We start from the raw sequence: 22,152 nt of genomic DNA, 5'->3' as shown, positions 1-22,152 counted from the left end.
ATTAGGAACATTTTTGAATATGGATATGACAGAATGAGTTAGACCATTAATAAAGGGAAGTTTTTTATATTTGATTGATTTGTTATTAGAATCATGGACGGGACCGTCATAGAAATTAGTGCTGTAAATCAGTTTTTTTAAAATTTGTTTAGGATATCCCTTGTTACGAAAATTTTTGTATATTATGTTCAGATTTTTTTTGTAAAAAGTTGTTATCAATAATGGACATTATCCTGTTTTTCATACCTAGTACGGTATTATATTTTTGACGGGTGGTATGGTTTGAATAGTAATTTATATACCTGCCTGATACTGTCGGCTTTTGGTACCAATCCAATGTCAAAATATTGTCATTTGTTCTTATTACTCTTGTGTCTAAAAATGGTATACTAAAATCTGTCTCAGTTTCAATTTTAAACTGAAGATGTTTATTAAATGAATTAACAATGTTTAGTGTGGTATTGATGTGATAAGATGGAACTGCACATATACGCATCACACAACATAAAACTGATTGCCGCTTGAGAAAAAATACTTGCGCAGTGGTTGAGCACTATGAAAACACTGGTCATATGCTAGACTATAACAAAGCTCACATTTTGGCACAGACTGATATCTACAAAAGTAGATTATTTCTTGAAATGTATTACATTAACAAAAATAAAAACACTTTAAATTATAAAACGGACACTGGACACTTAAGTAACATATATTGTAACATATTGAACAAAATTTATAAATATTCTTTTATTGTTATTTTTATTTTTACATTTGAAATAATTTTAATTTTTTATCGTATAGCTGTAACGAACGTGCTTAAGACAATTTAATCTTGACATTCAATATTTCAAATACTTCAATGTCAGTTTTTATTTGCGAAATCTTTTAAATTCTGTGAGTGTTTTAAAATATATTTGTACGCATATATGTATGTATGTATGTATATATATATATATATATATATATATATATATACAGTGATGAGTGTCTTACAACCCGGCAAAATAGCGGAAAGGATAGATTAAGTGAGATAGTACGAGATAAAGCTAGTTCTTAGACGATTCTGTTTGACTTCAGTCATAATTATACGGATGACCTCGAAAATACTTTATTTTAATAATTTCTGATGTTAGAATAAATGATTGAATAAATTAAGATATATTATAGTAAAAAACATTAATTAGTAGCGATTTTAAATTATAAATCTTTAAGTTTATTTAATAATAAAAATAACTCAACTGAAATATTTGACTAATCTAAAGGTAGGTATGTTCTGTCCGGAAACAATTATTGTATGTGGAATTGGTGTAATAGTTAGAGACGTGGTCTATTGACAAGAAGATTGGAGTTCAATTCACACCAAGGATAAAATTTTTGTTTTACTCAATCAAAAAATAATAGAAAATATTTCTTTTATTCTTGTAGAATTTTTACTTATTTAAACATTCTTTCAACGTTTTTTTAATTTTGAAGAATTTTTACTTTATTTTCGAAAGTACGACGATACTGTTTTTTTTTTAATAAGATATTTATGTTTAACTAACTTTTCTAATACTAGTAACGACTGACAATTATTATGAAATTATTAAAAAAAAAAAGAAAACCACATGTGAGTTTTGAACTCTAATCGTCTGCTACGTTTGTGTCGCAGTGTCGAATTCTTACCACTAATCCACGAAGGATTAATAATTATTCCGTGACAAGAGTGTATGAAACTCCTCAAATCATAGTAGAAATTATTCTTGGTTAATAATTTAAAACTTTAGATTAAATAATCACTATTAATTAAATTATTTTATTCACATTTTTGCTTTATTGTGGTCAATCAGTTTTTACTTTATGCGAAATTAAAAAATGAAAATACGTCACACATACGACGTTACACATAATAATTATGACCGAGGTGATTTAGCTCGAAGCTAACGTCTAAAGGTGTGAGACTATCGATAGCGGTAATGTAATGTAATGTAAATTATAGATTTGTATTGATTATTTCCCACCTCTACGAGTTTCATCTCTTTTTATTTCACAAGGTAACCTATCTTCTGTCTCTCTCTTACTCATATCTTACATATATAATGATTTCACCGCTTCACTCCCGTGCAAATTTCCAACGTCGAGCGCGCGTATAGAAGTATAACTTCAAAATTATGGTTAGTTTTCGACTTCTGGTCTATACTCACATTTAATTCCTAAAGAAGTTAAATATTGTACGTATACAGGCCCAAGTAGTGACTCAAAATTCGCTAAATACTTTATACAAGAAAGCAGGAAATATTGACAAAAAAATATGATTTTAATACAGAATAAAATTATTGTATTTAAATATTTATTTTAGACGTTTTCAAATTTACATATTTTTAAAAAAATTCTTAATGAATCTCAACACAAGTCCAAATTTTCGCATACTTCCTCAGGAGTATGTTCGTGGAGCTGGCCATAGATTCTATCAACTTTTGGGAGCAAATTATGTTCACAATATTCTCTCAAGTCACCTGGTAAAACACCGCATAATGTGTCTGCGTCTCTTTCAACTTCGTCCTATAATAACATAAAAACGGCAATTTTAATTTAAAGTTTAACTTTATAAATTTAGACTATTTAAATTTTAATTTATTTTAAATTAAAAGACTTATTTTAAATTCTTCACATGCAAAATAAAAACCTTAAGTTATCTTTATTAGATAGAATCAATGAAAATTAACAAAAAAATACAGATTTAATTCTGAATGACAAATTTGCGTCAAACAATTCTCCCCTACTCAACCTATTTAATTAAAGACTCTAAAGTGTAAACACATACCAAACATTGAGAAAGGCACTATGCGGGAACAACTATGGTCATAAAATAATATAATAAATTTGTGGAAGTTTTGAAAAACAAGTTTTCAGCGTTTTATTGTTATATATTTGTAACTTCTTACACACAGATTTTGTTTTATTCAAAATATGCACGTAATATTGCATTGTTCTGAAGCTATTTTCTTGTGGCATTTTAAATTAATTACTATTTAACTGGGAATAAGCCACAATTAAAGGTTAAAATACGTTTATTGACGTTTCAATTTCCACTTCGGAAATCGTTCTCAAAATACAAAACAAAAGGTTTTGTATTTTGAGAACGATTTCCGAAGTGGAAATTGAAACGTCAATAAACGTATTTTAACCTTTAATTGTGGCTTATTCCCAGTTAAATAGTAAGTAATATTGCATGTTTTAAATATATTTTAATTATTAGTAATAAAATTGATTAATTCATACAAAATGTATTTAAAACAAAATTTTTACTTATGACTACTAACTAACTTTTCAAACTAACAAAATTTTCACTTATAGACACACATTTGATGATTATAGTGTTACTTATAAAACTTACCAAGGGTACTCCGTCTTCTACTAAATCCTTGATAACAGTGGTAAATAATATACAGTTGTCGCAATCAAATCTGTAGAAAGAAACGACTTTTTCTATTAATTCAACTAACTTAATTTCGTTAGTCTTTCGTTAACTTAATTTTCGTTAGTCGACTTTATTTTTTAAAATATTAAGCTTATTAAGTTTATTATTATTGAGGTCTAAAAATGTTGCAAAAGAAACTCAGTCCACAATAAAAAATCTTCGAAATAAAACTAACCCGGCTCAAACATTTTTTCTTTCAAACCCTAAAAAGGTAAATGAATACTTTTTTAATTTTCGTAAAAATATAACGTCTACTATTTTGCCACAACAAGATCATACCCTCTATCTCCAGAATTTAAAAAATGTCTCGAATTCGGTATTTTTAAGACCAGTTGATAATTCTAAACTAACCTAAATAATCAATAGTATCAAGAGCAAATTTGTCTGTAGTACTCATGGATTAATAACAAAAATTTCCCTAAATCTCCCAAAAAATATAAGGAAGTCCTGGTTTCACTAAGTAATGATTACTTTAAAAAAGGTATACTTCCAGAGTGACTAAAGACAGTCAATATTATTCCTCTTTATAAAGGGGATGAAAATCAATGCATGCAAATACAGACCTATTGATTCATTCCTAGTAGTACACAAAATTATTAAAAGACTTATAAAAGCCCGACTTTCTATATCATTTCGACTGTATCCTTTCTCGTTGAAAGCAACATTTTATTAAAAAGGCAGTTCTGCTTTTTATCTAATAAATGTACCAGTGATTATATATTTTTTGTACTACCTGAGGTCTATCAAGCACTGAACAATAATCGTTAAATTGACACTGTTTTTTTGTGACTGCCAAAGCTTTTGATTGTATAAATCACATTTTAATAGAATAACTAATTTCCACGGAATTCGAGGTACTTCTTTAAATTGACTTCAATTATACTTGTAAAATAGGAAACAACTAGTTAGAGCAAATGATACTCACTCTAGTCACAAATGCATTTAAGTAGAGTACCACAAGGTTCAGTATCGGGTCCTCTACTTTTTGTTATTTGTATAAATGACATTACCAACTTGAAAATTGACGGAAATTTTTTTCTTTTTACTGATGATACCAGTATCATCTGGAGAAACTTTAATATTGCAACTCCTTATGCAATTATAACTTATGATCTACTTTAAATAAGAACCGGATCCGATTTACTCTCTGTTAACATAGATAAAGCAGAAGCATCATCCTAAGAAGGAGCTCTTCAGACCTTGCTTCTCAATAACAGCCAGATCAGTATCGTGTATTCTGTAAAATTTCTTAATATTTTTATAGACAGTAACCTTAAGTTATCCTTTCATATCGATTTGTTAAATAAGAAACTAGCCCCAGGTTGCTATGCAATAAGATTTGTTTCGAACGAAATCAATTTAGCATCCTCCGAATAACATATTTTTCTTTGTTCAAGTCTCATTTTTGATACAATCTAATTTTTTGGGGTTCTAGTATACTATTAAAAAGTAAATTTTCAATCGGGCGGACTAAATCTTTAAAAATATATTATTGAGGCATAAAAATTTTAACAATAAAATTTATTTTTAATAAAACTAAAATATTTTATTAGCAAGTTGCCTTTTATTTGTACGATTTTTACTTACTCAGGCTCAGGATCATCGGTAGGCTCAGGTTCAAGCTCACGGGTTCTTTTGGCGAATACGGTCAGAACTAAAAGTAAACAATGGCTTTTATTGTTAAGAATTTTTAAAATAAAATAACTCTTATCTTAAAGTTTTTGAATTTTTAAATTTAAAATAAAATTTGGTACTCTACAAATAGATCCAGTAATTGGTAGCCAGATACGCAGATAAATACAAATAAAAAAATTACAATCAATTTGTTTTTGTTTTGTGTAATAAAAGATATTTTAAGAAGCAGCAGAAAAATTTGAAGAATTTAAAAAATGCATGAGATTAGTAAAAGAATTTGTTACCAAACCAAAAAGGGACAAAAGTACAAAATTAAAAAAAAAAGATAAAAACTAATAGTAAAGACAATTAGAATCTGTTTGATATAAGTTTTAAAATTAACGAAAACATTAAAAAAGCGAGGCACAAAAATGAAGAGTAAAACGAAATTCTCACAGATGAAAATAAAATAATTAACAAATGGAAAGAATATTTTCAAGAAATATTATAAACTCACTGCTATCAAGAAGAAAATAACCTGTTGCAGTTGTTTGGTTGATTGTTTCCATTTTTATTTTTATTTTTTGTATTAGGTATTCATTCTTTATTTCATGTTGTTGTTTTTTATCATTTAGTCTTTGTTTAAACAAAGAACTATGTAATTTGGCCTGATGATAGTTCATATATTGTAAGCCTCGAAACCGGTAGCCTACAAATTCTACTACCATAAAAAAACTACCTAATATTGTAAGGATTGATTTATCACCTATACACTAGTATTATGGACTCATCATTTGACAGCTTTATTGAGGAATCACAAAGCACATTTGAAAAGAGCCCCATGATTATATATTTACATCAAACAAATAATAGAAAAATATCGGCAAACTGAAAAAAATGTATTTGTTGAATATAGACCTTAAAAAGGCTTTTGACGCAATACCAAGAACAAAATTATGAAAAAATATAGAGAAGAAAGGTTTTAATACCAAAATGTTAGGGGTATTGTTAAGGAAAAAAATTATAACAGCACTTGAATTATGATATAAGTTTAAAAAGAATATCAAAAACCAATAACTACAATTAAGGGTCTGAGACAAGGAGACAAGTCCAACGCAATTTATTCTATACATGGTATGAAATAATTAAAAAATGTACCGTAAAAGTGAAAAAGATGCATGTGCGTTATAGAAATTTAAGATTAAGCATTTCGTCATATTGGCCGAAAATAAAAAATAACTTCAAATCAAATTAGAAATATGCAATAGAGTACTTACAAAAGTATTGAATGACAATTAGTAAAAATAATACAAGAGTTATACTAATAGGTGAAAATTAGGATCAAAAAGAATGAGAAAATTAAGTTAATATATAGGCTTGTATTAACCTTTGGTTGCGAGTCGTAAGTTCTAACAGAAGATGTTGGATGCACAACCTAAGCGTGTAGTGAGGCCTAACATATTGCCAAATTGCTAACAATATCAGCTGCTTGTAATAATAATCATCTGCGTTTCTACTGTATATTTGTGGCTTTAACAGTTTTGTTATTTTTTCCCCTCTTAAAATTGCCTAATTGGTTTCTGACCCTGAGAAACTTAGTACATCCGGTTTGTAACACAAGCGGAATTAAGAACCATTTAGTTTATTATTTATTTTTATCTGTGTACTTTTGACACAGATAAAAATAAATAATAAGTAGTATACAATATTCAAATATTACCAATTAAGGATAATAAAACGGTTATACTGAATAAACATAAAAAATATTTATTGCTTACCGACGCAGAACAAGAGAGTCAAAACCAATGTAGTCTTCATGTTTGAGAATTGTATTTCACAATAATGTGCATCGTCAGTTTGGCTTTATATACAATAAGAAGCCAACCACTTAACAAAAAGGACCACTTGACTAATTACGTTTTTTGTTAGTGTTAATACTCCCCACTACATTTCTATATTTGTTAGCTTTGATTTCCATAGACGATAAGGTGAAGCACTTATTATAACTTAATGAACATTTAAGATATTACAGAAAATTTGATGTTTTACTGATATTAAATCTACATAATAAGTCTTCTTCTTCTTCTGGTTCCTATCCGTTTCGGATGTTGGAAATCATATTGGCAATCATGACCTTGCTCGCTGCGGCTCGAAACAGCTCCGTTAAGGTTTTCTTAAACCATGTTCTTAAATTCCGCAGCCATGATATTCTCCTTCTACCGGGTCCACGCTTACCATAATAAGTCATCTTATCTTTATTAATTCTACAGTCTGAAAATTTGACTTAGAAACGAGTAGTATATTACAAGTTTTGCAGCCGTATGTCATTAGTATGAATAGGATTAGTAATATACACTGATCAACTACTCTTTTCTTTAGATGGAGTAGCATTCTAAATTTAAATATTACAGCATTTTAACCAAAAAATAATCTAAGTAAAGTTCATTTTTAGGCCAACTTCATTTTTAGCTGCATTTCGGTTGATTATATCGATTATAAATTCTTATAGTTCTGCAAAAGTATTAGCAAGTAAAACGATATTGTCAGCCAATTGCAAATGACAGAAGTAATATAAGAATGGACAGGCCATTGTTACGCCAGCTCGTTTTTCTAAGTATATATTCTAGGGTTGCGGTGAAAAGCTTTAAGGATATTGCGTTTCCTTGACGGACGCATTGTGTAGTGGGAAAAGGAGTGTTTTCATAAATTTTTACTTAAACTTTTGCTTTTCTGTAGTATATTTTTGCTATAATTTCTATGTATAGATTTTTAGTGCCTTATTTGGTGAAAGTTTTTATTACTTTCCTGTGATGTATAGAACTGAAAGTCTTCTTTAAGTCTTAAAAGATTAGGGCAAGCGATATTTCATATTCTTTAGCTCTACTCATTAGTTCTTGTAGCTTATGGAATTTACAGACTACTGAATCTACTTTTAAAGCCAGCCATCTTGACTATGCAGTATCTAATACATTTGTCAATCTGTTGGTGATGATTTTTGTGAACGTCTTGAATATAATTAATAGTAGACTTATGGAGCTGATGTTTTTGGTATCCTCTTTGCTGCCTATGAGAATTATTATTTGCTGTATTCCAGAGGTCTGATATGTATCTTGATTTGTGACGGTTATGAGATATACGCGCTAAGATTTTTAAGTTTTTTTGTGCCAATGTATTTAAGCAGTTTTACTGTAATTCCATCTACTTCAGTTGATTTACCGCTTTTCATTTTTGTCATTGTAATATATATTTTTTCCGGAAGGACTTCTGGTACATTTTCCAAGTTACTGCTTGCTTCTTCAAATGTTTCAGGGTTTTTCTTCAAATGTCTCAAGCTAAAAAAATATCAGGACAGCATACTTACCAACAAATCGTAAACCTAGAAAAAGAAGATACGTTACTAACTGATCCACAGGATATAGTAAATTAACTAGCTGATACCTATCAAAATTCTAATTCAGCCAAAATTACAGAGTTAAAGAGTTATATTACATTAGATTAAAGAGTTCTTAACTTACAAACAACAGGAGGAGGCAGTCCAGAGAGGCATCCAGACGAATTTAACCATTTCAATACACCTCTTAGTAATGGGAAGTTTCAAGAAGCAGTTAATAGCATGAGAGATACTTCACCCGGTCCAGACGACATAACAATACAATTTATTAAAAAACTTCTCATATAAGCTCAAAAGTTTGTATTACAAATTTTTATTAGTATTTGGTCACAAAAATCATTTTTAAAAATCTGGAAAAATGCCATTGTTCTTTCTATTATTAAATAAAGCTAAACTATAACTAAAATCATATTGTCCTATATTATCAACATGTTCTTTTGTCAGCGTTTGTTCACCAACAAACGCTATTCACGAAGCTTTTAAAAATAATCAAAAAAGTATGGCAAAAATGTATGGCATAATTAAAGCATTTGATACAGTGTGAAAATATCATATATTAATTATCCTAAAAAAATTTGGAAAGCAAGAAAACATTTTGGCCCACATAAACAATTTTTTAAATCAAGGAACATTTCAAGTCCGAACGAATGGTGCTATATCCTATCTTAGAGTACAACAGAACGGAATCTCACAAGGATCTGCATCAATATTACAAGAACACTTAAATAAACTGTTGTTAAGACTCCTTCCTAACTATATTCATTTGTTTTACTTTTAAACGGGGGTAGGCCGCGGAACTGCGAACGCGATTGTGGATTCTTCGCGACAGATAGCAGCGCCACCGGAGCGAGGAAGGGAAATAACCGCCTAATGACGAGTGAGAGACAAACTTCCATCCAATGCACATCGACAATTCATTTTCAGACTCTCATCACATTTAATGATATTTTAAGTTTTTTTTTATGTGTAATCTAATTAGTTGAATTACATGATAAAGTAGTTTATGTTTAAAAATTCAGGGATACATCCCAAACAACTATAAAGTTAGTCTCTTAAAACCGGTTTCAGGTTTTGCTCTAATAAAACAAAAAAATAATATTTTTAAAAAGACACATCGAACATAAACCGAACCTAATGCTTGAAAACCAAAATCTTTTCTATACAAGCGAAATAAAATTTCTAAAAGTGATATTTGATCAAGAGTTAAATTGGAAATGTTATATCCAGCAGTTAGTTCTTTCATGTCGAGATGGCCTTAACTTGTTAAAGTACCTAGCTCACAAAACATGGAGTTCTGACGGTAAAACACTACTCATGTTAAACATATCCTTAATTCGTTCCAAAATAGATTACGGACGTGCTGATTTTGCATTTGCCAACACAACAATGTTAAAACCTTTGGATACGTTACATAACACCTCCCTAAGGATTATATTTGAACCGTACTGAACAACCCCAATAAATAGCATACAAGCTGAAATAGGTAAACCTACTACAGAGCTTTGTAGGCAGCTATTAACGCTTAATTACACTTCTACCATAACTCTATATAACAGAATTTCAATAAATAACATTTTAGATATATCCATGGCTAACGACTCTTCAAAGTTCAATTTTCCATATTTCCGCAAAATCTATCATGCAATAAACCTACTTAACTGAAAGCAATTTCCACCCTTATATTAATACAATGATATATCTTCATCTTCACCTTCACCTTGGGTTATAAAAATTCTAGCGGTCAATTAAAGTCTATTACAATTTTAAAAAAATTGTACCAACCCTAATCTTAGTATACAACTCTTCAGAAATCTAGTTAACTACCATTCCGATTACACAGTATACTACACAGTCACGTCTAAAACCGAAAATGGAGTCGTAGTGGCAATAATTAACAACACAGAGATTCTCAAACATAGAATTCCAGAACTGCAACTATATTAACAGGAGAATTCTATACAATTTACCAAGCGATACTACTCGCAAATGCAAATAAGATGAACAAAATATTAATCATTTTGGTTATCTTTTTAACAGAATAAACTTTGTTATAGACTACAAGATGTCTGTCTTGCAATTATTATTTGAATAACCTACTGGAACTTGTCTAAGTTCTCACAAACCGTTGGGTACTTTAGAACCATCGTACCACAGTTCGACGATGAGCTGGCTGTCGAGCATTTTAGGATGAACCAAAGACTGTCAAACCAATTGGCTGAACTCCTTAAAGTATATTACAGTGTTCCAGTGGCTTATTGGGAATAAGACAGAGTCGTTCAGGATTGTCGCGAATAGATTTAGATAGATACGCAGTTTTATATTTTAATAACATTTTTTGTAGTAATATTTCAATTTTCGCGTTTTTCTTCATTTTCCAAGGTTTTTTGGAACTTTTTTAGTTTCTAAAAGGTCATTAACATAAAATCCATTTTTTCATTGTTTTGACAAGTCCTAAAAATTGCTACCGGTTGTTTCTGTTATTCCATCTAAATAATATGCCATCTTCACCATTACCCACGTAGTCACTAGTAGATAGTTCTGGTTGAAAATATAAAACCTCGTTCAAATCTCTAAAACAATAATATTTATAGGATAGAGAAAGATCTTTAGGTACCAAGCTGGAACTTACCCATTTCATAGGACATAAATCTATCCAAAAATTAAAATATTATTTACAAATCAGGCTAGGCTGTTAAATAAAACAAACCAGGCACTAACGACTGAATTGAAGGTAGTTGGAAATTCGTTTGGTGCTCGAGGTGGTCAAGGGGTATAACCTGATTACTATAAGGATTTTGAACTGATTCTGAAAGCGTCTATTACTCATACTGCGAACGAAACTTATGTTATAAATTACACATGCATGGGACTGCGTTTACTACTCCACGTAGTGTGTGTGGAATGAAAAATAATAAGTGGAAGAAAAGTGTGCAACTCTATATACCCATAAAAGAGCGCAGTATATATTATAATGTGTGTATACATAGGTATACAATCTGTGATTCGCACGATCAGTCGTTACAGTCGTTTCAGTCGTTTGTCCTCTTTTATCAGTATCTGTGCGTTTTACCGCTCCGTCCGAAGCCTGCGATAAGAAAGTTATCCTACCAATAAACTCGAGAGCGCTCAAAAAAAAATAATGGTATTAGGGCCTGTGGTTTATGGACAATATCTACAGCGGCTCTACAAATTATAACGGAATTACGGAATTAATTCCTATCGTTTTAATTGAGCACCTGAAAAAAGAAATAGGAAATAAATAAGAGAAGTGACCATGAAAAAATGATAGGTGCAAATATAAGGTGTCGAATTATCATTTTAGGCAGTTTTCAAGTGGTCAAATTAAAATATAATCAGTGCTATATAATTGCGAACTTATTTTTAATTGTTATGTCAATAAAGTTTTAAAAGCGGTATTACAACTCGGAAATAACTTTTAATATAATATGTCAACAAGCTCATTGAAATTTTTTTTATCTTTTTGTATTGTATTTAAATTTGTGTTTATTCGTAATATATCTTCAAGACTTTTATTATTATTTTATTTATGAATGACTTATTTACGTCACTGATAATATACGTGCATCACTACACTCTGCATTTCTTCTTTTTCTTTAGTTAATTTTTTTTTGAAAAGGAAAACAAACTGCAGAAATTGCCTAATAAAATATTGTATAAAATAATAAATACAAAAATCAATAGTTGACATTTGTATTTGATATGCATAGTTGTTAATTTTTTCCATTCTGCCCCATATACGGAGTAGAATAAAAAAAGTATGAATATAAAATATAATTAGTGGGATACCATCTACATTTATTACTATTACCCCTAACATAATTTTGAATTTACCCATAATTCACCAATGAAAACTGATGCATTATTCTCGCTATATACATCTGCACCATTATGTGTCTAACCTTAGCACGATGAGCATGCCACCTATCCTATCCGATCAGAGTCTCGTTTCTTGTCTTTCTCACCTTTGTTTAACAACCCCCTCTTCTTTTTAACCACTTTTTCTTTACTGGTTTTACTTCTGTCTTTAAACAGGTTGACTGCCACAAAAAATGTTTAAAAAAGTCCATGATGCCAAGTTGAAAAAAGTGCATTTGGCAACCAACTGAAATACTTTTATTACTAATATTTCACCAATTTCATTTATCAGTCGCAATTTTTGAAAAAATATGTCGCCGGTCGAATACGGCTGCCCACTAAGGTGTATTTGAAATAAAAAACCGGTCATAATTATTTAGGGGCTTATCATATAAAAAAATATAATTAAAAACAATATTTCGTTGACATTTTGCAATTTTTATAAAAATTACATAAAAAATAACTATTTTATTATTTTTACAATAATAAGTACAATTTTACAAAAATAAGTCCTTTTTTTACGTTAAAAATAATTAAGATATTGAAACACATAAATGTTTATTCAGAATCAGTGCAATCTGATTCATTGATAATTTTAGAATCCTCTTCATCGTCATCATCTTCGACTGTATTGTCATCCAAACTGTTTGGATTCGGTATTGCTGCAATTAAAATTTCCTTTGCTTCATCGGAAAATGGCAAGATTTTCTGCTTATTCTTTGACCGACTACAATTGATGAGAGGATCAGATGCCAGAAGTAATCTATTTCCAACATCTGTGTTACAATCAATTCTTGAAAATTTTCGTAAAAAGTCCACCCGATATTTACGAAAATGATATTTAAGTTTTATACTAAGGGGTATTTGACCCTAAAAACCGATCATAAGTAGTTTTTATAAAATTTACCAAATGAGACAAGCAACGAACTTTTTGTAAAGTACATTAACCGCTTCATACAGGGCGCACCCCACTACCCAATTTTATCATCGCACGCGCTTAGAAATTAGTCAAAACCCAGCACTTGTTTGTAACGCATGTCATTGTTGACAGCATTTCTCTTTGTTAGTATGTCGTCGTGTGGTGGATTATCAGAAAATTTCTTACTGAATATGGAAGTTGAAGGTATGAACTTTGTTTTATAATAGATTACACTTAATTTCTCCTTAAGTTTCAGCGTTTAAACTTGTGTTTCCAATTTACATTTAAATAATGTTGTATTTTGACTAAAATTTTAAAACATTAGTGCTTTTGTTTATGTGTCGCGCTATGTCGCACTACATTTAAGTTAAGGTAATAAAGTTTGAATCTTTGCCTAACCGAAACAGTATTAAAATCTCACCCCAATGCAGCCTATATTTTCATTTTATTTTTACAGTTTGTAGGTGCAATTAAAAAAAATATGTTTTTATAATAAATGTTTATAATTTTTTTTGCAGATACTTGGTGAAAAAGGTGAAAACTATCACCAGACGGGAACTACATTGTATCCTAATGGAATTCAAAGGAAAGAAAATTGACCAAAAATTTACCCTATTGGAAGATAGACTTGCTCAGATGACGTCATGTCCAAGGGAGGATAGGAGTATTTTGTCTCGTTCTCTGAAGGATTTCAAGGCAATTTTTAAGCAGAAATAAGCGGCAGCCCGTAATACTGATGAACGATTTCTAAAACATAATGAAGAATGGCTTAAAACATCATTAGAACTTCCTTCGAGGTTATCACTTAAGCTCGGTCGTCCAGTTAAACAGTTACACGAGTTAAGTGAAAGGAGCAAGCGGCGGAGAACTGAAGAAATACGGGCTTGCGTACCTGTCGAGGAGTTGACGTTTGCTGCGCGTGTAAGTCAGGATACTTCCGGGAATAAACATGTTTCACAGATAATTAAAATAACTTTTACTCCGACGAATGCCAAGTAGAGCAGAACGATAATTTCGTCTAAAAAAGACCACGTGGATATGAAATATACCATATACCCCACAGGAAGCTTTATCGTCATTTGTAGACGGTAACTTTACACGAAGCCAGTGGACCTTATTACAACTCGGACGGAAGTACATCTAACCTTATTACTCTTTGCTGCAAAAGGCAAAAAAAGAGTGCTACCAAGATGATGACAAAATAACTGTTACGGAGACCAGTTTTAATGTTGAACTACAAACTTTGCTGGATCATACGGCTTTACGCCTTATACATTATTTAAAAAAAGTCTTAGATACATTAAATGACACTAAAAAGCAACCTACTTTTAATATTAAAATGGGATGTGATGGATCTCACCAAACTCAATTTAAGCAAAAATTTAAAAAAGTCGCAGATAATGATTCAAATATATTTATGAGCTCGATTATTCTAGTGAACTTTGTTGTTTCTGTCAATGGAAAAGCAATAAAAATCATTTGGCAAAATCCTTCTCCTCCTTCGGTGAGATTTTGCAGACCTATCAGAGCTTAATTTGTCCACGAAAGGAAAGATGTCACTAAAGAAGAAATAAAATACATCCAAAAGCTGGCAAAATATCTGATAGAGACTAAAGTGTGACTAGTGACAATTTTAAAATGCATGGAGCGCAGGTGATCGAAAAGACAATTCTGCCAATAGGGCAATTGTTCGAGGAGGTCGCTGAAGCACATAATCATTTTCGAAAATATCGGGTTGACTTTTCACGAAAATGTTTAAGAATTAATTGCAACAGAGATGTTTTTAATAAATTACTTCTGGCATCTGATCCTCTCATCAATTGTAGTCGGTCAAAAAATAAGCAGAAAATCTTGCCATTTTCCGATGAAGCAAAGGCAATTTTAATTGCAGCAACACCGAATTCAAACAGTTTGTACGACAATACAGTCGAAGATGATAACGATGCAGAGGTTTCTAATATTACCATTAAATCAGATTGATCTGATTCCGAATAAACATTCGTGTGTTTAAATATCTTCATTATTTTCAACTTTCAAAAAACCTAAACTAAACCGACGAAAACCGGTGTTGTTTTAGAGTTTTCGCTGTGATACCAGTTCATGGAAATTGGATAATAATTATAACTAGTTGTAGTGATTTACTTAAATATCTAAATCCAAATAGATAAAAAAAGTATATTTTATCTACTCACGGTTCCAATAGTCAGTATACAAATCACTTTCACTTAGCTTTTTACTTAATTACTTTTAAATTTACTTCATTAATTACTATTTAACTAGCATGATTAATGAGTGTCTAAAACACGTCTTTCCCGCTTGTTGGCCAAACATCGATTCTCTATATTATGACATTACCTACATACCTTTATAGTTCTTGAGAGTTCCAAAAGTCATTTTTATATATAGATACCATTACGCTGTCCCTCCATGCATTGGGCATCATTTCTTCCTAATATATCATACTCTGTCTATCCTTATCTGGTTAGTGTGTATCATTTGCCACAAGTGATACACACTAACCAGACAATTTTTAGGATGCATTTGACGTTTTTTGATCTGCTTTGAATTGGTATGGTTGTAAATTGCACAATATTATTTGCCGACTCATCCATTCATCCAAAAATTTACCTCATTCTTGAAGAGAATTTTGATGAAGATGACGATTTAAAAATTACAGTCTTTTTCCGACTTTTGGTCTATGCTTCCTTACATTTAATTCCTGAAGGAGTTAAATTTTGTACGTATAGGTACACGCCCAAGTAGTGGTTCAAATTTCGCTATTTTATACAAGAAAGCATAAATTATGACAAAAAAAATATGATTTTAATACGGAACAAAATTATTGTATTTAAATATTTATTTTAGACGTTTTCAAATTTACATATTTAAAAAAAATCCTTAATGAATCTCTAACACAAGTCCAAATTTTCACATACTTCCTGGGGTGTATGTTTCTGTAACTGGCCATAGATTCTATCAACTTTTGGGAGCAAATTATCTTCACAATATTCTCTCAAGTCACCTGGTAAAACACCACATAATCTGTCTGCGTCTCTTTCAACTTCGTCCTATAATAACAGAAAAACGGTTATTTTAGTTTAAAGTTTAAATTTATAAATTTAGAGTATCTAAAAATTAGGAGTTAAGATTATGAGTAATATCAATACGATATTGATGAATGAATAAAAAGTGATATTATATTTGTAAAATAATAGAGAGAAAGGTTAGTTAAATAAGAAACATCCAAATATAAATGTGAAAATTAAACATAAAAATAGTGAGATAAATCTCATACAAAACTTACAGATGGCAAGATTTTCAAATGTACAAAACAAAGTTACAATATAGACAGAAACGAAAATGAATATATATCAAAGCATTCTTTAAAAATGGTCCATCAATTATGACTTCTGACTTATAATTTTAATAAAATATAATAAATTGCAAGAATACTGACAATCGCATAGATCACTTATCTCGGAAGCGGTATGAAAATGAAGAAAAAATATATTTGTACCTTAAGTAATGGACTTACATCGGTTACACTTGTAGAACTTTTAATAAACGAATAGCGGGACATAAAAGGGCTTTCAATAATAGAAAAACAGATTCTACATACGCACTTCACCTTCTAGATCATAATCATTCTTTTAATGACGGATTTTAAATTCTTCACATGCAACATAAAGACATTAAGCTATCTTTATTAGATAGAATCAATGAAAATGAACAAATTAAAAGATACAGATTTAATTCTGAATGACAAATTTGAGTCAAACAATTCTCCTTTCCTCAACCTATTTAGTTAAAGACTATAAAGTATAAACACATACCAAAAATTTAGAAAGGCACTCTACGGGAACAACTGTAGTCATAATATAATAAATTTTGTGGAAGTTTTGAAAACCAAGTTTTTAGTGTTTTATTGTTATATATTTGTAGCTTCTCACATACAGATTTTGTTTTATTCAAAATATGCACGTAATATTGCATGTTTTAAATATTTTTTAATTATTGGTAATGAAATCGATTAATTTAATGCCAGTAATACAAAAGTTTGTAAAACATGTAAAACAAAATTTTCAGTTAAGAACACACATTTGATGACTATAGTGTTACTTGTAAAACTTACCAAGGTTTCTCCATCTTCGACTAAATCCTTGATAACAGTGGTAAATAATATACAGTTGTCGCAATCAAATCTGTAGAAAGAAACGACTTTTTCTATTAATTCAATTAACTCAATTTCATAGACTTTATTTTTTAAAATATTAAGTTTATTGAGGTTATTATTATTGAGGTCTAAAAATGTTGCAAAAGAATCTCAGTCATAATAAACAATCTTAGAAATTAAACTAACCCGGTTCAACCATTTTTTCTTCCAAACCCTAAAAAGCTAAATGAATACTTTTTTAATGTTTGTAAAAATATAACGTCTACTATTTTGCCACAACAAGATCATACTTTCTATCTCCAGAATTCAAAAAAGGTCTCGAATTCGGTCTTTTTAAGACCAGTTGATAATTCTGAACTAATCCAAACAATCAATAGTATCAAGAGCAAATTTTTCTGTAGTAACGATCGATTATCCATAAAAATTTTCCTAAATTTCCCAAAAAAATATGAAGAAGTCCTGGTTTCACTAATTAATGATTACTTTAAAAAAGATATACTTCCAGAGTGCCTAAAGACAGCCATTATTACTCCTCTTTATAAAGGTGATGAAAATAAATCAATGCATGTAACTACAGACCTATTGTTTGACTACCGGTACTATCGAAAATTATTAAAAGACTTATAAAAGCCCGGCTTTCTATACAATTTCGACTGTATCCTCTCTCGTTGAAAACAACATTTTATTACAAAGGCAGTTCTGCTTTTTATCTAATAAATGTACCAGTGATGATATTATTTTTATACTACCTGAAGTCTATCAAGCACTGAACAATAATCGTTACGCTGACACTGTTTTTTGTGACTATGCCAAAGCTTCTCATTGTATAAATCACGACATTTTGATAAAAAACTAAATTTCTACGAAATTTTAGGTACTTCTTTAAATTGACTTCAATCCTACTTGGAAAATAGGAAACAACCAGTAAGAGCAAATTATACTCACTCTAGTCACAAAAGCATTTACGTAGAGTATCACAAGATTCAGTATCGAGTGCTCTACTTTTTGTTATTTTCATAAATGACGTTACAGATCAGTATCGTTTATTCTGGAAACATTTTTTGGCATTTTTATAGACAGTAACCGTAAATTATCCATTTATATCGATTTGTTAAGTAGGAAACTAAAATTAATTATCTTCCAAAATAACATCTTTTTTTTTCCAGTCTCATTTTTGATATGATCTCATTTTTTGGGGTTCTAGTACAGTATTAGAAACTAAATTTTCAATCGGGCGGACTAAATCTTTAAACATGTATTATTGAGGCTAAGAAATTTTAACAATAAAATTTATTTTTGATAAAACAGGCCAGATTGGCAAATATTTTATTAGCAATTTGCCTTTTATTTGTACGATTTTTACTTACTCAGGCTCAGGATTGTCAATAGACTCGGGTTCAGGCTCAAGGGTTCTTTGAGCAAACACGGTCAGACCTAAAAGTAAACAATGGCTCTAATACACAAGTCAGCTTTTTATTGTTAGAAATTTTTAAAATGAAATAACTTTTATCTTAAAGTTTTTGTATTTTTAAATTTAATAAAATGTGGTACGCTACAGATGGATCCAGTAATCGGTAGCCAGATACGCAGATAAATCCAAATAAACAAAACAAAACGCAGATAAACAAAATAAACAAAATAACAATCAATTAAATTTTTTTATGGAATAAAAGATATTTGAAGATATATCATGAACTTTTTAAATAATGTTTAAAAACCAAAAAACAAGAAAAGGCTAAAAAAATATACTTACAAAATAAAACCTTTAGCTTTTAAATTTTGTTAAAACAAAGACCTATGTATTTTCATATATTGTAAGCCTCGGGGAGTGGATTCACTCCCCGCCTATCGACGCGTTAGTGTTCTGAGCTGTTGGACGTGAAACCCTGTCCTGGCATTTGGTTTTCACCTCTGGCTGCGTTAAGTAGTTGAGTTACTGTGACCAAATGCCCATCTTGGTAGTTAGTATTCGCCTCTGGTTGCGTTGAGTAACTGAGTTACCGTTGCTAACTACCCATCTTCCTGTCTTTTGTTTTCTTTTTCTTTTTGTTCTCCTGAAGAAGCTACATACAATTGTAGCGAAACGTCGAGATGAACCCACTTTTGGGTCACTCACAAATGACACGGTCCAAACCCGGAAGACGAATAAACTATAATTCTGACTCTGGCCGTGGAAGCCTACGATTTCATTTGTTCTATATTCTTTAGTTTCCTTTCTTCTCCGATTAATGGTTGTTCTAAATCTCCTGCGCTTACCATTTTACCTGCAGGCACCTGTAACTTTTTGCAACGTGTTTTTAAACGTTTTTGGGTTGCGCCCTGTCTAGTTTCATGAAGAAAGTTTTGAAGAGTGTAGGTCCAGTGGTCTTGGTTTTTAGTTTCTGAAGGTTCACTAGCTGATAACTTTTTGATGACGTCGTCTGACTTTAATGGAATAATTCCACAAGATTTAAAACCAGTTGTAATATTATCTTTGATATGAACAATGGCTTCAATGGCTTTTTTAAATAGCCCAGGAAACTTAGACTTGAAAATTCATCCTCTATTTTTGGTTTTCCATTCTGTAAGGGTATTTTGCTACGAGTTTAAATGGAGCAAAAAAAAGCGACGTCTAGCGGCTGTAACAAATGCGTTGCATTTGGAGGCAGCATCACAAACTGAATGTCATACTTTTCGTAGTTTTCGACAACATGTATATACATATGGCTAGAGAAGTTATCGCCTATGATTACTTTTTTCTCTGGCAATTTTTTAAGATATGGGAGAAGAATTTCATCGAACCAGTCTTTGAATGTTGGAGAGTCGAACCAGCCTGACTTTGTTCTATTGTAGACACACCCTTCTGGCCCTCACTCTACCCATGATGGATATAAGTGTATCGATTTGTACACCATATATGGGGATAAAAATATACCTGATCCGCTGATAGTCATCATAACTTTGTGCTGGCTTTGCTCGAATCCATTATTCTTTCGACCCTTTTTGATCTGCGGCGTCACAACATTTTAATTCTACCCGGGTTGTCAGTTAAATTAGGTTCATCGTAATTGACCATGTGAAATGGGAGAACGCCTATAAGTCTGTTTTTGAATTTCTTAAAGTAGTATAAAACTGTTTCTCGTGTAACATTTACCTTGCACCGCTTTATGTTTTGGACCATACGATCTGTTCGAACATTATTTCTATTAAGGAAATTATAAAACCAGTCGATACCGGGTATATTGTTCTTAAAAACCTTAATAGTTTGTCCTTTTCTGTCCAGATAGCTTTTTATTAAGACTTTTATATCGGAACGGATCATGGGAAACCCCCATTCATAAAATTTTATGATACATTTTGCTATCATTCTTTTCTCTTGTGCACTAGGAGCATTTTGTCCACCTTGTTGAAATGTCGATTTGCCTTTGAGTCTATCATGCATTTTATTCCTAGCATCAGAAATAGCTCTCTCCATATTTTCTAAATTGTAATTCATGAAGTTTACACCTACTTTTTTTTGTACTGTCGCATCATGGTGTCCAGATTCGACCCACCTGAAGACATATTTTTGCAAATTAATTTCTAAAATAAACTAGGCTGAATACAACTATAATATTTTATACATAGATTGTCAACAAACCACTAAACAGTTTTTTGTCACTCCCTATTACATATAATTGTTTTTCTTGTACAGCAGTTTCTTTATAAGATTAAAAAAAAAGCCTGAAATTTAAAGGTTATAAAATACGTATCTATGAGTCAACAAAACGATACGATGTCACGTACACCGGTATATCTCGACTACTAACTTAGACCTTAGACCCGACAAAATTCAGTACATATATTTGATTTGTGAGTTCGCACATTGGTAACAGTGACGTAGAAGTAGATAGAGGCTACTTTGTACGAATTCTCCCCTACTGTCCGGATTCACCCCGAGGTATGGTACCATGTTCTACCTGTTTGTTGCATGTCATAGTCCCATCTTAAGTTTGGACGTCGTCTTGATCTCTTGATGTTTCTTGAATATTACAATGTAAGTTTGGTGTACCATCTATTGTTAGTTCTTTCCATCTACTGTCATTTTAAAAATTTAATTCTGTTGATTGCATTAGTGATTTGGGTTTTCCGCCGGATCCATTATATTATTTTGCGATCTCTCTTTGTTATTCATAACACATATCTCCCCATTTACCTTTGAGTACGTCAGTGTACAAGTATTGCAGCAGTATGTCATTAGTATGAGTACGATTAGTAATATACACTGATCAAATGCTCTTTTCTTTAGGTATTATATTGGGTGATATTCTGGAGTTGAATATTATAGCATTTTTACCAAAAAATAATCCAAGCAAATTTCGTTTCCTATTGATTTCTGGTAGTAAGAAGATATATTTACGTATTAATTGACACATGCATACATATTCGTCTACTGTCTTAAATACAGTATTATTTACCATTAAATCTTGGTAAGATTTTACTACATACACTACTACAACATTCACTACATTGTATTAAATTTTTGGTTTTGCCAAGTTCGTTTTTAGGCCAACTTCATTGTTAGCTCCATTTCGGTCGATTATAAATTCTTGTAATTCTGCAAAAGTATTAACGAGCATGGAATAAAAAGACCTCAAAACAGCTATTTCGAATAGCAACCAACAAAGTCATCATAGCCAGAATGATCGCCAACGTTCGGAACCAACGGTACCAACAGAAACCCTAAGAAGAATTAGCGA

At 30.8% G+C, this 22,152-nt stretch overlaps 1 protein-coding gene and 1 long non-coding RNA gene across 2 annotated transcripts; both read right to left on the bottom strand.

Moving 5' to 3' along the window:
• Positions 1-2,275: 2,275 nt before the first annotated feature.
• On the bottom strand, positions 2,276-6,976 carry LOC140452346 (uncharacterized). Its single transcript, XM_072546546.1, has 4 exons — positions 6,853-6,976; positions 5,048-5,114; positions 3,377-3,446; positions 2,276-2,541 (listed from the first exon to the last, which is right to left on the bottom strand). The coding sequence occupies exons 1-4, from the start codon at positions 6,890-6,892 to the stop codon at positions 2,383-2,385; spliced, it is 336 nt and encodes a 111-aa protein (XP_072402647.1). The 5' UTR covers positions 6,893-6,976; the 3' UTR covers positions 2,276-2,382.
• Positions 6,977-16,194: 9,218 nt separating this feature from the next.
• On the bottom strand, positions 16,195-18,818 carry LOC140452003 (uncharacterized). Its single transcript, XR_011952119.1, has 3 exons — positions 18,802-18,818; positions 17,393-17,462; positions 16,195-16,328 (listed from the first exon to the last, which is right to left on the bottom strand). It is a non-coding gene; the product is annotated as an uncharacterized lncRNA (long non-coding RNA).
• Positions 18,819-22,152: the final 3,334 nt, after the last annotated feature.

Source organism: Diabrotica undecimpunctata, chromosome 10 (genome assembly GCF_040954645.1).
Source record: "Diabrotica undecimpunctata isolate CICGRU chromosome 10, icDiaUnde3, whole genome shotgun sequence".
In the NCBI taxonomy this organism is placed as follows: Eukaryota; Metazoa; Arthropoda; class Insecta; order Coleoptera; family Chrysomelidae; genus Diabrotica; species Diabrotica undecimpunctata.
The sequence above is the reverse complement of the archived record's forward strand: the minus strand, read 5'-3'. Positions and strand labels throughout refer to the sequence as shown.

Coding starts and splice junctions, on each gene's coding strand:
- LOC140452346 (XM_072546546.1), bottom strand. CDS start 6,892: ATGAAGACTACATTGGTTTTGACTCTCTTGTTCTGCGTCG. Junction 3,447..5,047: donor ACCGATGATCCTGAGCCTGA/GTAAGTAAAAAT, acceptor TTCTTTCTACAG/ATTTGATTGCGACAACTGTA. Junction 2,542..3,376: donor TAGAAGACGGAGTACCCTTG/GTAAGTTTTATA, acceptor ATGTTATTATAG/GACGAAGTTGAAAGAGACGC.